Source organism: Balaenoptera physalus, assembly GCF_965194825.1.
Source record: "Balaenoptera physalus genome assembly, chromosome: 15".
Lineage (NCBI taxonomy): Eukaryota > Metazoa > Chordata > Mammalia > Artiodactyla > Balaenopteridae > Balaenoptera > Balaenoptera physalus.
In genome coordinates this window covers 67,425,246-67,441,954 of record NC_138894.1, presented here as the reverse complement: position 1 = coordinate 67,441,954, position 16,709 = coordinate 67,425,246, and the positions used below count along the sequence as shown (strand labels likewise).

Here is a 16,709-nt window from a genome sequence, read left to right as displayed (position 1 = left end):
AAATATATATATTTGAGGGTATGTTTTATGTCATAGGTGGCTATACACATATACCTCTTATATAGACAGTTCTCCAAGTTGTTTTGGAAAAGGATAGGGCAATATTCCTTTTCTAATAGCTCTGCTAATCTTGTCTTAAAATGGGTTTAAGTTGTTTCAACGGGTTATAAACAGTGGCACAGCAGATCTCCATAATCTGTGCAACTGGCCCATGTAATCAGATGGCACGCTTTACTGCCAAGGTAAATTTAGCTTGTTTCATTTGGGGGGCAGTGACATTTGCTATTGAGGCTTTCTTTCTTTTTTTTTTTTTTCTTTTTAATATATCTTCAGACCAAAGTCTGTAACAGTAACTTTTCCATATCACGAGAGGGTGTAAAACCCTGGGGTAAAAAGTGTTCAAGTGAAAGAAGAATGAGTTAGTAGGCTAGGGGTGTGGAGGGCAACTAGTTAGAGAGTTCCAAGTAAAGGATTGTACAGAGATCATATATGTTACTGCTTCCATCCTGCTGTTTCCTTGTCCCTTGATTTGTTGGCTGTCTCCTTGAACATAATGAAGTTAGAATACACATTCCATAGTCACATGAATTGCAGCTTTTCAGAGAGATGAGCTACAGAACAATTTTAATCTAAACTGATGTCATTATATTCTAGAATCTGCTATCATCATATTCTGTGTTATTGCCATGTTAGTTCTACATGCAGCTTAAGCATTCAGCTTCTAACCTGTTCCATCTACACAGGGCATTTTATGGCTTAAAGATGATGGCTTAGAAAGGAAGGGAGAGATTTACTTTGGATTAAATTCAGTATGGGACAATACTTAAGGTAAGCCTTTAAAAATAAAAAAACACTTCTCCATATGTTTCATGTGCTAAAGAACATTGAAATACTCATAAACCAAGCTTTAATGTTTCCTTTAGTTTCCCACAATAACTGAATATCTGGAATATCTGGATATTTATCTGAAATATTCTCTCCAGAGAGGTTCTGCTTTATCCATGGTTAATATTTTAGAACGTGTTAGTCAGCAGGGTATAAATTTATTGTACTTATTAACCCCTTTAAATATAGTAGTTTAATAGTCTCAAACAGATATTATAACTTAATTATTTTCAAGACAGGGAAGTTCTACCTTTACCTTCAGGGAATCCTTTTGTTTTGGTGCCCTCTCGTATGTTTTCCCTTACTTTTCTTTGTGCCTGCTTCCCTGAGTCTTTCAATTTATCTTCCCAAGGTTTAATGTAGTGGGCAGGTACTGTGTAGGTAGTTAGAAATAATCTTTGAGACTTAGGCATTCTTTTGGATACATCTATGTGGCTACCAACTTCAGCTGTCTTAATTTCTTATGTTGTTTCCATATTGATAAGGTGGCCATTATTCTTCAGGAGGCTTGGCAGGTTTCCACCTGTACTCCCTATTGTTTTTCCTCATTTGACACTTTTCTCACTCTAGCTGCTGCAAAGAGGACCAGAGCTTCGAACCAAAATGTGCTGCAGATCAAGTTTCTTCAGAGCCCCTGCACCCTGGAGCCTCTTCTATTATGCAACCACCAGCATCTCTTGATTTTAAAGCAGCTTATCCTCCTTTCATGCGTAGAGGCAGTTCACCTAGAGGAAGTAAAATTTCCTCTTCTTCAGCAAATACATCTTCTTACTCATCTTTCTTTGGAAGAAGACATTCTTTATTTGCTAAATTTCAGAAAAGCAGTGCTTCCCTTCATTCTGGACAAAGTAGAGCTAACTTTGATTCTGAAGAAAAAAGAAGCTTCGGTGATTTAAAATCGCCCTCGGAACATTTTCGCTTTAGATCCAGAAGTCTTTTCTCTGCCCCCAAACTAAATATAATTTCCTGTTATGAGAGTGCTAGTACTTTTTTTGATCCTCAATCAGGAAGTCAATGCATATTTAATCCAAATGAAATTGAAATCATTTCTAAAAACTTGAGTATTACTGATGCTGGAAAATATATAAGCTCTTATTCTCCTGAATATAACACTAAATATTTTATGAATTCTGAAACAAAAGCTAATTCCTCAGCCTGTCGGAACACTGTTGCTAGTATCTATCAATGCACAGCGACCATGCTTACTTTTCCAACTATTACTTCCTATTCCTCTCAACAACATGGAGTTGCCAGTGATATTCAAGAAAGAGACCAGTTAAGGAGCAATGCCTTTCATCCTGCTTTTCAAAGTCGCAGTAGAAATAATTCTTCAGCTATGGTGCAACATCATCCCTCTCAAAGTGTAACTTTCCCTGTTCTCCATAATGTTGGATTTACTTCGTTTTATAAAAATGCTAGAAGCTTTACCCCATCTCAAAATGGAGTTACCTCAGATCCCTTTGAAGATGAAAACAATGCTATCTCGTCTGAAGATGAAGACAAATCTTCACCTAATGAAATTCCTAAAATAAGGTCACCTCAGACTTTACCCTCTCTTAGAAGGGCAGCTCAGATCAGAAGCTTTCGCACCAGGCATACTGTATAGTCTGTAGAAATCACTGCTCAGTTTTCATAGAGGTCTCCTCCCTTACGAAACTTCACTGCATATTCTGAAAAAGAGCTCTACATTGCAGTCTAAATTTAACTTTAATTTCCGTATTTTTTGAAAGATAGTTTATTAACATTATTGGAGTATGGAAATCAAAGATTATTCATCTGTTTCAGGCTTTTAACAGATTTACTGCTTATAGATTGACTAGTCCCAAATTTCTGAGTGACTATTGTAGTCTGAAAATAACATCAAGCTTTAGTTCTTCTTAATGTATTACAGTCTTTGAGAGTTTAACATCTTCTTTTATTCTACTCTAATCATTAAAATAGTATTCCTCTATAATCTATAGCGCTATATTCATCAGTTCACAAATTCCCATTTATATCAGCTTTGCTAGATATAGCTCATGCCAGACATCCCACTGATAGACAATGTTTTTACTAGTACAAGGATCAAATCATAAGTAAAAACATATTGTAGTGGAAACAGGCAGAATATATTGAAACCAGATATTTTAATTAGTTTTAATACACGTTTGTTTATGTATATGTCTGAGAATTCAGAAAACTCTGAAGTCAGAGTTTGTCTTTTTATTTTTAAAAGTGAAAAATTTCAGATTTTTTCCGAAATTTTTATAAAATTTTTATTTTAAAAAGTGTCTCCAAAATTTTATTTTTGATGTGAAAATTTAAATTTTTTCCATTATATTAAGCGAAGTTTATAAATATATTTATCACAATAACAAATAGAAAATGCATATAAGCAATTAAAAATACTTAGAATATAATTGGTTTTTGTAGAGGAAAGAAATTTGTATTATTTTCAATTATTTGTCATAATAAAATGCCCCCTAAATTTATATCACTGTACTAAGATATTTTTACTTTTGTGTTTTTCTCCTCCTTTTAGCATGTATCATAATTTTTTTTCTATTTTAATTTTTTAGTTGTGGTGAAATACATATAACAAAATTTATCATCTTAAACATTTTTAAGTTCACTGGCATTAAGTATATTCATACTGTTGTACAACCATCATGATCATCTATCTTTAGAACTCTTTTCATGTTGTAACGGTGAAATTCTACACCCATTAAGCAATAACTCCCCAATCTTCTCTTCCCCTAGCCTCTGACAACTGCTATTCTACTTTCTGTCTCTGTAAATTTGATTCCTCTAGGTACCCTATATAAGTGGAATTATATAGTATTTGTCTTTTTGTGACTGGCTTATTTCACTTAGCATAGTGTTCTCAAGGTTCATGCACGTTGTAGCATGTGTTAGAATTTCCTTCTTTTTTAAGGCCGAATAGTATTCCATTGTATGTATATAGCACATTTTGCTTAGTCATTCATCTGTTGATGGACACTTTGGTTGCTGCTACCTTTTGGCTATTGTGAATAATGCTGCTATGAACGTGAGTGTATAAATATCTCTTCCAGACCCTGCTTTCAATTCTTTCGGTTATATACCCAGAATTATATGTTAATTCTATTTTTAATTTTTTGAGGAACTGACATGCTTTTTTCCATAGTAACTGCACCATTTTATATTCCTCTAAGAATGCACAAGGATTCCAATTTCTTCACATCCTTGCCAGCACTTGTTTTTTGGTTTTTTGATAATAACCATCTTAATGAGTGTGAGGTGGTATCTCATTGTGGTTTTGATATGCATTTTCTCCCATTGTGTGGGTTGCCTTTCACTGTTGATTGTGTCCTTTGATGCACAGAAGTTTTTAATTTTGATGTTCAGTTTATTTTTTATTTTGTTGCCTGTGCTTTTGGTGTCATATCCAAGAAATCATTGCCAAATACAATGCCATGAAGCTTTTCCCCTATGTCTTCTCCTAAGAGTTTTATAGTTTTAGATTTTACACTTAGGTCTTTGATCCATTTTGAGTTAATTTTTGTATATAGTATAAGGTAGGGATCCAACATCATTCTTTTACATGTGAATATCCAGTTTTCCCAGCACCATTTCTTTAAGAGACTGTTCTTTCCCATTGATTGCTCTTGGCACCGATGTCAAAAGTCATTTGACCGTGTATGTGAGGGTTTACTTCTGCACTCTCTATTCTGTTTCTTTCATGTATATGTCTGACTTTATGCCATTACACACCATTTTGATTACTGTAACTTTGTAATAAGTTTTAAGATCAGGAAGTGTAAGACCTCTAACTTTGTTTTTTCAAGATGTTTGGTGGAATTCACCAGTGAAGCCATGTGACCCTAGGCTTTTCCTTGCTGGGAGGTTTTTGATAACTGACTCAGTTTCTTTGCTAGTTATAGATCTGTTCAGATTTTCTATTTCTCCCTGATGCATTGGTATATTGGTATGTTGTGTGTTTCTAGGAATTTGTCCATTTCATCTAGATTATCCAGTTGTTGGCATACTATCCTTCACTGTAGTCTCTTATAATCCTTTTAATTTTTGTAACATTGGTAGTGATATACCCTGTTTCATTTCTGATTTTAATTATTTGATTCTCCTCTCCTCTTTTCTTAGTCAAGCTACCTTAAGGTTTGTCAATTTTGTTAATCTTTGAAGAACCAGCTCTTGGTTTCATTGATTTTATGTTTTTTCCCCTCTATTGTGTTTATTTCTGATCTAATCTTGATTATTTCTTTCCTGCCACCTTTGGGTTTAGTTTGCTCTTTTTCTAGTTCCTTAAGGTATAAATTTAGGTTGTTGATCTGAGACCTTTCTTTTTAACGTAAGCATTTCACAGCTATAAGTTTCCCCCTTAGCACTGCTTTCACTACACCTTATACATTTTGATATGTTGTGTTTTCATTTTCTTTTGACACAAGATATTTGCTAATTTCCCTAGTGATTTCTTCTTTGACCCATTGGTTGTTTAATAGTGTGTTGTTTAATTTCGACACATTTGTGGATTTTCCAGTTTTCCTTCTGCTGTTGATTTTTAGTTTCATCTCATTACAATCAGAAAAGATACTTGGTATGATTTTCATCTTTTAAAATTTTTTAAGACTTGTTTTGTGGCCTAACATATGATCTATCCTGGAGAATGTTCTATGTGCATTTGAGAAAAAAATGTGTTCTGCTATTGTTGAGTGGAGTATTTAGTATATGTGTGTTAGGTCAAGTTGGTCTATAATGATATTCAAGTCCTCTGTTTCTTTATTGATCTTCTGTTTGATTGTTCCAACCATTACTGAAAATGAGATATTGAATATTGAAGTCTCCAACTATTATTATGTTGCTGTCTATTCCTCCCTTCAATTATGTCAATGTTTGCTTCATATATTTAGTAGCTCTAATGTTTAGTGCATATATGTTTATTATTGTTATATATTCTTGTTGAATAGAATCTTTTGTAATTATAAAATGTTCTTCTTTGTCTCATATAAGTTTTAGACTTACAGTTAATTTTATCTGATATTAGTATAGCCACCCTCATTCTCTTTTGGTTATTATTTACATGGTATATCTTTTTTCATCTTTTTACTTTCAACCCATATGTGTCCTTAGTTCTAAAGTGAGTCTTTTATAGACAGCATACAGTTGATCCTGATTTTTTTTTTTAATCCATTCTACCAATCTGTGTCTTTTGATTGGAGAATTTACTCCATTTACATTTAAAGTAATTACTATAGGGAAGGACTCACTGTTGCCTTTTTATTATTTGTTTTCCATATGTCTTATACCTTTTGGTCCTTCATTTCCTCCCTTACTGCCTACCTTTGTGTTTACTTGATTTTTATAGTGACACTTTTTTTTATTCCTTTCTCATTTACATGTATTCTATAGATATTTGTGTTTAGCATGGGTATTATGTATAACATCCTAAAGTTATAGCAATCTGTTTTAAACTGATACCAACTTAACTTCAACTGCATATAAAAACTTTCTCCTTTACAGCTCCACTCCCCCATTTATGTTATTGATGTCACAAATTACATCTTTATATGTTTTATAACTGTTAACATAGATTTCTCATTATTTTTATGCTTTTCTCTTTTACATACTGTAAAAGAATAAAAAGTGGAGTTATGAACCAGAATTACAATAATACTGATTTTTATGTTTAACCACATATTTATCTTTATCAGAAAGCTATATTTTCATATGTCTTCAAGTTACTACTGCTAAATGTCCTTTTGTTTCAACTTGAAGGACTCCCTTTAGCATTTCTTGTAAGGCAGGTCTAGAGGTAATGAGGTCCCTCATTTTTTTGTTTATTTGGGAATGTCTTAATTTCTGTATCATTTTTTCAAAGACAGTTTTCCTGGATATAGAATTCTTGGTTGACAGTTTTTTTCTTTCAGCACTTTAAATATATCATCCCACTGCCTTTAGGTCTACAAGGTTTCTCCTGAGAAACCCTGTGGTAATTTTATTGAGGATCACTTTTTTTATAATGATTTGCTTTTCTCTTGCTGCTTTCAAGATTTTTAAGATTTATCTTGAACTTTCTTCAGTCTGAGTATGTGTCTTGGTGTGAATCTCTTTGAGTTTATCCTATTTGGAATTAATTGACCTTCTTGTATTTGTATATCCATGTCTTTCCTCAAATTTGGGGAGTTTTTGGTCATTATTTTTCAAAATAAGCTCTCTGCCCCTTTCTTTCTTCTCCTTCTGGGACTCTCATAATATATATATTGGCCCTATTTATGATGTTCCATAAAGTCTCTTAGGCTCTATTCACTTTTCTTCATTCTTTTTTCTTTTGACTCTTCAGACTTAAGAATTTTAAATGCTCTGTCTTCAAATTTGCTGATTCTTCTGTTTGTTCAAGTATTTTGTTGATCCTTTCTAGTGAATTTCTCAAGTTATTGCTTTTTAAGCTCCAAAATTTCTGTTGGTTTTTTTTTTTTTAATAATTTCTAGCTCTTTGTTGATAGTCTCATTTTGTTCATGTACTTGTTTTCCTGATTTCCTTTTGTTCTCTCTCCATTTTTTCCTTTAGCTCTTTGAGCATATTTAAGACTGTTGTTTTAAAATTGTTGTCTCAGTAAGTCCAAAGCCTGTATTTCTTTAGAGTCAGGTTCTGGAAGTTTATTTTGTTCATTTGAATGGGTCATCTTTCCCTGTTTCTTTGTATACTTTGTGATATTTTGTTGAAAATTGCACATTTGAAAAAATAGCCATCTATCCTAGCCTTTGTAGACTGACTCTATGCAGGGAAGACCCACTAATTAGCCCAGTGTGAAGGCTTAAGAGCTTCTCAGGTCTTTTCTAGGCATTAGTTTTCCCTCGGCCTGTATATGTGCTTTTCCCCCAATTTCCCCCATACATAACTGTTTTTAAATATCTTTTTCAATAAGAATCTGACTCCTGTTCTTCTTGGTGCCTTAGGTGTCCTATAGTATTCCTCTCCCCATAATCTCTTGCATTTAGGTACCCATGAGTCTACAGTCCCCCTGTAGCTCTAACATGCCATAGTGACTGCCACAGCATTCAGTGGCCTCCAATCTGATGTCCATACTATGCCTTCATTTCTGTCTGAGCTCTAAGTCAAGCTAAACAGACACCAGTTTCCTGGTAAGCCCCTCAACATCCCAGAACATTGCAAACAAGATCCATTCTTTTCCTTCTGTCCCAGGGGAGGAGCCGAGAATTGCATGACTTCTTCCCAGCCATGCTGTGCCATGCCAGGGAAGGATGAGGTAAGGGTGAGAAAAAACACCATGAAGTTTTCTACCATTTTGAATATGGATTTTTCTTGATTGGGCGTTTACTTGGTTGCTGCACATCCTTGACTACCTTTTAGATCTCCCACAAAACAGTTTCAATCTGTCTGTTGTTGTTTGTTTAGTGTATCCATGGAGGAATGAGGGCATAGAGTTTCCTAGTCCATCATCTTGCTGACATCAGTCTCTCTTATCTCTTAGTATCTATCTTTTGAAAAAAGAAAAGTGGGAAGAATGAGGTGTTAGGTAAGGCTAGGCAAAGGGAACTAAATCAGGATGCCTGATATGGAGAGAGGCCACAGTACTGTAGCCAGGGATGTTTTTGCCTATTCTTATGCAACTCACTACCAATATACTTCTATAAATACAGTATTTTCACAGCAAATAAAGTAATTTTCTCTTTAAATAATGCAACTATGCCTGCAGATATGCTGTTTTTGCTATTAAGGCAAGTAATTGATTGTGCAGCAATGAAGAGATATGGAAAAATGGCACAGTTCTTAGTCAAATTTGGAGCAGAAGATAGGCCAGAAAAGTCTACTAGGAGATGAATGTTTGTAAGTATCAATAAATTTGACATTTGAGGGTAAACTTTTCCTGGCCTGCTGAAAGAGTGTTGGAAGATTGACAGCAGATAACCTATGAAATGCCTTTTTTTTTTTTTTTGGCCCCAGTACAAATCTAAGTTCAGCACAAAGTTAATACATATGTTGTGAATTTTCCCAGGCATATTTAGGTATGCCCTACTTTTAAAGTTTGCTTTTAAAACTTTCTGACAATTTTTAATAAATGCCCAATTATAAGTAGAAGATTCATGTTCAAAATAGGAGGACAATTTTTCCACACTTGGATTTTTTTTAATGTGGAGAAGAGACTAAACTAGTTGTTGTCTTTCGTTTTGTTGGCCAGTTTGTCTGCTGTTATGCCAATACCACATTCACTTACCATTGTTTTATCTTTTATACTATAGTCCTGATATCTGTTCTTTAAAATTGTCTTGGCTCTTCTTTTTTTTTTCTCTCTCTTTTTTAAAAAAAAAATTTTTTTGAGGTATATTTACCTATAGATTGTATATATTGAGGTATACAATGTTGTGGTTGTTTCAAGTGTACAGCAAAGTGATTCAGTTATGCATATATATTCTTTTCCATTGTATGTTATTACAAGATATTGAGTATAGTTCCCTCTGCTGTATATTGGGTTCTTTTTGCTTACCTATTTTACATGTAGTAGTATGTATATGTTAATCCCAAACTTCCTAATTTACCTCACTCCCCCACCCCCATCCCCTTTGGTAACCGTAACTTTGTTTTCTATGTCTGTGAGTCTTTTTCTGTTTTGTAAATAAATTCATTTGAGTCATTTTTTTTAGATTCCACAAATAAGTGATATCATATGATATTTGTATTCCTCTGTCTGACTTACTTCACTTAACGTGGTCCATCCATGTTGCTGCAAATGGCATTATTACATTCTTTTTTATGGCTGAGTAATATTGCATTGTATATATATATACCACATCTTCTTTATCCATTCATCTGTTGATGGACATTTAGGTTGCTTCCATGTCTTGGCTATTGTAAATAATACTGCTCTGAACATTGGGGTGCATGTGTCTTTTCAAATTAGAGTTTTCTCCAGATATGTGCCCAGGACTGGGATTGCAGGATCATATGGTAACTCAATTTTTAGTTTTTTAAGGAACCTCCATACTGTTCTCCATAGTGGCTGCACAAATTTTCATTCCCACCAACAGTGTAGGAGGGTTCCTTTTTCTCCATGTCTCCAGCATTTATTATTTGTAGACTCTTTAATGATGGCTGTTCTGACTGGTGTGAGGTGATATCCCACTGTAGTTTTGATTTGCATTTCTCTAATAATTAGCGATATTGAGCATTTTTTCATGTACCTGTTGGCCATCTATATGTCTTCTTTGGAGAAATGTTTACTTAGGTCTTCTACCCATTTTCTGATTAGGTTTTTTTTTTTTTTTTGATATTAAGCTGTATGAGCTGTTTGTATATTTTGGGAATTAATCCCTTGTCAGTAGTATTGTTTGCAAATATTTTCTCCCAGTCCATAGGTTGTCTTTTCATTTTGTTTATGGTTTCCTTTGCTGTGCAAAAGCTTTTAAGTTTAATTAGGTCCCATTTGTTTATTTTTGTTTTTATTTCCATTACTCTAGGAGACGGATCCAAAAAAAATATTGCTGCAATTTATGTCAATGAGTGTTCTGCCTATGTTTTCCTCTAGGAGTTTTATAGTATCTGGTCTTACATTTAGGTCTTTAATCCATTTTGAGTTTATTTTTGTATATGGTGTTAGAGAATGTTCTATTACATGTAGCTGTCCAGTTTTCCCAGCACCACTTATTGAAGAGACTGTCTTTTCTCCATTGTATATTCTTGCCTTCTTTGTCATTGATTAATTGACCGTAAGTGTGAGGGCTTATTTCTGGGCTCCTTCTTCTGTTCCATTGATCTCTGTGTATGTTTTTGTGCCAGTATCATACTGTTTTGATTACTGTAGCTTTGTAGTATAGTCTGAAATCAGGGCGCATGATTCCTCCAGCTCTGTTCTTCATTCTCAAGATTATTTGGGCTATTCAGGGTCTTTTGTGTTTCCATACAAATTTTATAATTTTTTGTTACAGTTCTGTGAAAAATGCCATTGGTAATTTGATAGGGATTGCAGTGAATCTGTATATTGCTTTGGGTAGTGTCTTGGTTCTTCCTACAGTTGTCGTTCCATATTAATTTTAGGGTCATGTAAGTTCCACAGAAAAACACCATTGTGGTTTTGATTGGAATTGCATTAAAACTGTAGATTAATTTAGTGCCATATGAAATTGTTTTAATGTTAAGTTTTCCTGTCAGTGGATATGATATCTTTTTCCATTTATTTAGGCACATTAATGTTCTCAGATGATATTTTGTAATTTTCTATAAAAAAGTCTTAAAAACCTCTTGTGGAATTTTTCCTAGGTACTGTGTGTTTTTCCTGTATATATTCCTATAGTATGTAAATGCTGTATTTTATAAAATTACATTTTGTAACTTGTTCTGTAGATATAGGAACAGAATTGATCATAAATAATAGTTTTATTTACTTATCTGTAAATTCTGTTAGATTTTCTTTCTTTCTTTCTTTCTTTTTTTTTTAATATTGAATAGTGTCTTTGTTTGAGCTGCTATAACCAAGTACCATAGACTGGGTGGCTTATAAACAACAGAAATTTCTTTTTCACAGTTCTGGAGGCTGGGAAGCCCAAGATCAAGGTTACAGCAGATTCGGTATCTGGTGAAATCCTACTTTCTTGTTCATAGACAGTTTCTTGCTGTGTCCTTGCTGGGTGGAAGGGGAGCTAGGTTTTCTTTCTACTGAATAATCTTCAAATAATAACAGTTCTGTTTCTTCTTTCCCAATTCTTATAAATTTTTTTTTGTTTTTCTTTTAATATTGTGCTAACAGGACCTGCAGTACCATGCTAAGTAGAAGCAGCAATGTTGGACATCCTTTTCTATTTCTGATTTTAAGGAAAATGCTTATAATGTTTCATCATTACATATGAACTGTAATCATAGTTTTTGGTTTATATTCTATTATAAGAAGTTCTATTCCTTGTTTATGAATTTGGTATTTCTTTTGTGCTGAAATGGTGTTGATTTACTGAAAAAATTTTTTTGGTAACCACTAAAATGATCATATAGTTTTTCTCTTTTTATCTGTTATGCTAGAGAAATTTTCTAATGTTAACTGTGCTTATAATTAGTGAGAGAAACTCAATTTGGTTACAATGCATTCTCTCATGTGTGTTGAAGTTTTTTGGTTGACATTTTGGAGGATTTTTGCATCTATGTTTATATGTGAAATTGGCCTATAATTTTCATTTCCTATTATACTATACTTGTTTGGTTTTGGTATTAGTTTTACTAGCTTCATAAAATGAGGTGAGAAATGTTTCCTCTTTTTCAATTCCTTAGAAGAATTTGAGTAATTCTTTGCATATATTGATAGAGCTCACTATATAGCTATCTGTGTCCCCCCCCACTTCTCTCTATCTATCTCTCTCTACTAGAATATATATATAAATTCTGATTTAATTTATTTAATGGCTATAGGAATATTCAGTTTTTTTCTTATAAAAATAACATCTTTATTGAGATATTAATCATATACCATAAAATCACCCTTCTAAATTGTACAGTGTAGTGGGTTTTAGTTTAAATAATATTGTCTGATATTAAACCAGTTACTTTCTTTTAGTTATTATTTTCTTACTATACCTCAGGTGCATAGAATTGGACTAAAAGCTGTCTTTAGCTCATGCAAACACTGATTACTGGTGCATGCATGTGCCACTTTTACTCATTTATTTAGTTTGTTATTATAAATAGTGTAATAAGCATCTATGAAACCATTTGGCTCCCTGCCTCCCCTCACCTGAGGGTAACTATCATCCTGAGTCTATAATCTATATTGTTCATTCCTTGCTGTCCTTTTTATATAATTTTATTGCATATGTGTGTATTCCTTAAAAATAACATTGAATTTTGATTGTTTTATGGAAAGGGGATCATGTTGTATATAATTTTAAGAGCTTATTTTTCCACTTAATATAAGTTTGTTAAGAGTCTTCCCTATTTTGCACATCACTGGATTTCTTTCATTTTGACTGTTGGGTAATATTCATCCACTCTCTTGACTGGGCATTTCAGTTGTTTCCTGGGGTTTGCTATTGTGAAAGTACTGTTGTCTATGTTCTTACACCTACCTCCTTTTGTACATGTGCCAGAGACTTGGTTACTGAGTCCTCAGATATGTGAAAGTTCAATATTAATAGATGATGCCAAAGCGCTTTCCCAGCTGGTTTCACCAGTTTACATTCACATCAGATCCGTGGATTGACTTCCTCTCCAACATTTGGTATTGTCAGATTTTTTAATTTTGTAAATGAAGCAGGTGTCAATAATATCTCTCTGTGGTCCTGATTTGTATTTCTCTGATCGCTAGTGAATGTTGAACATCTTTTCTTATGTTTATTGGCTATATGTATTTTTTCATTTGGGAAAACCTCTTTTGAGCTTATTTCTGTTGCATTTATTGTATCTTTTTCATTGAATTTTAGAAAATATTTATGTATTCTTGATATTAATGTTCTCCAGTTGTGCGTGTTATAAAATATTCCTGGTTTTTAATTTGTGTTTTTGCATTTTTGAAAATATCTTTTGATTAGCAACAGTTTTTCATTTTAATATAGTCAAATTGGTTAATCATTCATAATGAGTAATCATTAATAATCATTTATAGCTAATGCTTTTGTATTTTGGTTAAGAAAATTTCTTGCCCCAAAGACTAAAAGTTATTCACCTATATTTTCCATTTAGAGTTTAAAAACTTATTTTTAACACTTAATTCCTTATACCATCCTTATACCTTAGAGTTATTTTTTAATATTATAAGACAGAGATTCAATTTCAATTTTTTCCTTAGAGATAACCATTTTTTTCCAGCTCAGTCTGTTAACTTCTCACTAATCTGACATGCCACATCTATCATATATCACACTTTCATTTGTGTATGAGGCTGTTTCTTGGCTCTGTTCTGTTCTCTCAGTCACTCATCTATCCTTGTACCAATAGCACGCTGTCTTTAATTATTATAGCTGCATGATAGGTCCTAATATCTGGTGAGGTAAGTCTTCTCTCCCTGCTCTCTTTCTTAACAGTGCTTTGACTATTCTCGGCTCTTTACCTTTTCATGTAACTTTTAGAATCATCTTATTAAATTCTATGAAATTTCTGGTGAGGTTTATAAAATTGGAATTACATTAAATTAATCTGGAGAGAATTTACTTATTTATAATATCAGTTGTTTCCAGCCATGAACATGGTATATTTTTCCATGAATTTAGGTTCTTTTATAAACAGCTTTTAATATATCTTTTATGATATTCTCCATAGAATTTTTACATATGTTTTATTAGATTTATTCCTGGGTGTCTGATATTCTCTGAGATGATTGTAAGTAAAGTATTTTATATAATTTTGTTTTTTAGGCTTTTGGCTGCTAATATATTAAAAATGAAACTCACTTTCATATTTTAATCTTATATGCAGCCAACCTGCTAAACTCTATCAGTCTCATAATTTGTAGGGGTTTTTTTAATATGTTCTATGTAAATAATCGTATCATCTGCAATAATATGAAGGTTACGTTTGAACAAGGGTGTGAAACAGGTGAGGAAGTAAATTATGTGGATATCCAGTGGAGAACATAACAGGCAGAAGGACAGCAAATACAGATGTTAAAGCAGGAACATGACTGATGTGTTCAAGGAATATCAAGGAAGCCAGAGTTCCTGGAGTGCTGAGCAAGCAGGAGAGTGGTAGGAGATGAAGTCAGAGGTATTGGACTAGATTATGTAGACAACTCTAAGGACTTAGGTTTTTACTCTGATTTGGTCATCCACTGGAAGGTTTTGAGCAAAGGGTGACTTGATCTGATTCAGCTTTTTAAAGGACCATTCTGGCTCCTATGTTGAGAATAAACTACAATGGTCAAGGACTAAAGCAGGGAGACATGATAGGAGGCCATTGCAATAATCCAGATAACGTGATGGTGGTCTAGACCAGGGGAGTAGCGGGTAAAGGTGGTGAGAGGTGGCTGGGTTCTGGATATATTTTGAAGATAGAACTAACAGGAATTTCTGAATGTTGCTTAGGAGAGACAAAGAAGTCAAGGATGATTCTAAGTTTTTTGGTTTGAGCAATTAGAAGAATGAAGTTGCCACTGATAATGTTGTTGAAGAAGTTGAGCATCATTTCACATAGTGTCTTCTTTGTAAGGACTTTGAAGGAAATTTGAGTCTTATTATTGGAAAAAAGTGCATTTCTCTCAAGAACTTGCTTCATTTCTATCTTTGTTAGTATCTGTTGGGAACTGTGACTGCTTTAGCTGCTGGAAGATGTAGAACCACATTTGTGTGCCTTGTAGCAAGGGTATAGATATCTAAAGTATATGTACTTTTTTATTGACCTCATTCACATTTGGCCTTATTTTTATCTTTTCCTACCTCTTCTGATTTGTTCTCTTATATGTTATATATCCTTATATACCTCCTTAAAATCTTTTTAGAACAGAACAGTGTGTAAATAAATGAAAACAAATAGTTTGCATTGTATGCCACCAAAAAGGAAATGTGGGAGGTAGCATGAATTTTTAAAGACTAAGCTAAGAGTTAGAACATCGTCTTGAACTACAAATTAACATATGTGTGTGTGTGCATATGTATATATATAAATACATACATATGTGTGTATAGATGTATATTATATATATATTTAATATATATACCTGAGTGCCTGCTGAGTTCCTACAACTCTGTATCATTCATTCAGCAATATTCAGTGCATATCCATTATGTGTCAGGTGCTGTTCTAGGCACTTGATGACATCAATTAATAAAACAAAGAATCCTATTGTCAGGGAGCATGCATTCTAGTGGGGGAGATACTGACAAAAATAGCACATGTAGTAGGTTAGTAAAGTATATTAGAAGACGGTATGTACTACAGAAAAAAACATCAAGCATGATAAGGTTGATTGGAGGTGAAGGAAATATACAGGGAGGTTGGAGTGTGGTGGTCGCAGCATTACATAGAGTGGTCTGGATGGGTCACATTGAGAAGATGACATTGATTGAGACTTGAAGGAGGTGAGGGTGTGAGTTATGTCCCCTTCTGAAGGAAGAGCCATTCCATCAGCAAGAACAGCAAGAAAAGGTCTTGAGGTAGGAGTGTCCCTGGCTTGTTTAAGGAACAGCTGGGCAGCCAGCACGCAATTGACTGAGTGAGAAACGTGGTGGGAAACAAGGTCAGAGAGGTGACTGAGCTGGGAGAGACAAATCTCATCTAGCCTCGTAGACTGTTATTAGGACTTGAGCTTTTTCTGAGTGAAAAGGGGCACCATTACAGGGTTTCAAGCCTAAGAGTGAAATGATTTGACTTACATTTTGAAAGGATCACTCTGTCCGTTATAGTATAACTTTACAGAGAGTTGATGATTATTTCTGCAATTTTAGGTATATTACAGCTAATACTGATAACGAAGAACAGAGTTTCCCACTCCCTAAGGCATTTAACACTCATGTAGAGGAATTAAATTTAGATGCCCTTATTCAGACGGCTGATAATTTACGTATGAATGAGTCCAGCAAAATGGAGAGTTTTGAACTACTTTGTGACCACAAAGAAAAGGTAAGAAATATGTGATAATAAAATGCTTGTATAGTTTTAATTTTTTATTTAATCTACTATCCCATTCATGTTATGACCATAACAATCGTGTCACAGTTTACACAAGCCAAATGACTGATGTAAATTTTTTTATAATATCACTACAATCTTTTAAAAGTAAATATGAGTTTATTAGGCTCAAAGGTCATAAAAATAAAAACCAGAGATATGATTATACAGACTGACATTGATTTTATCAATCTGATATATTTCATAAATATTTTGTAACAAATAAAGAATAAGACATACTGCTTCTCTG

The 16,709-nt window shown here is 33.5% G+C and overlaps 1 protein-coding gene across 2 annotated transcripts in view; it reads left to right on the top strand.

Moving 5' to 3' along the window:
• Nucleotides 1-16,709, top strand: part of RMDN2 (regulator of microtubule dynamics 2) — a 102,852-nt gene that overhangs the window by 20,015 nt on the left and 66,128 nt on the right. For both annotated transcript variants that reach the window (XM_082427766.1, XM_082427767.1), the window contains exon 3: nucleotides 16,237-16,411. In XM_082427766.1, the coding sequence (XP_082283892.1) occupies nucleotides 16,237-16,411 (175 nt within the window). The remainder of the gene's footprint in view (nucleotides 1-16,236; nucleotides 16,412-16,709) is intronic.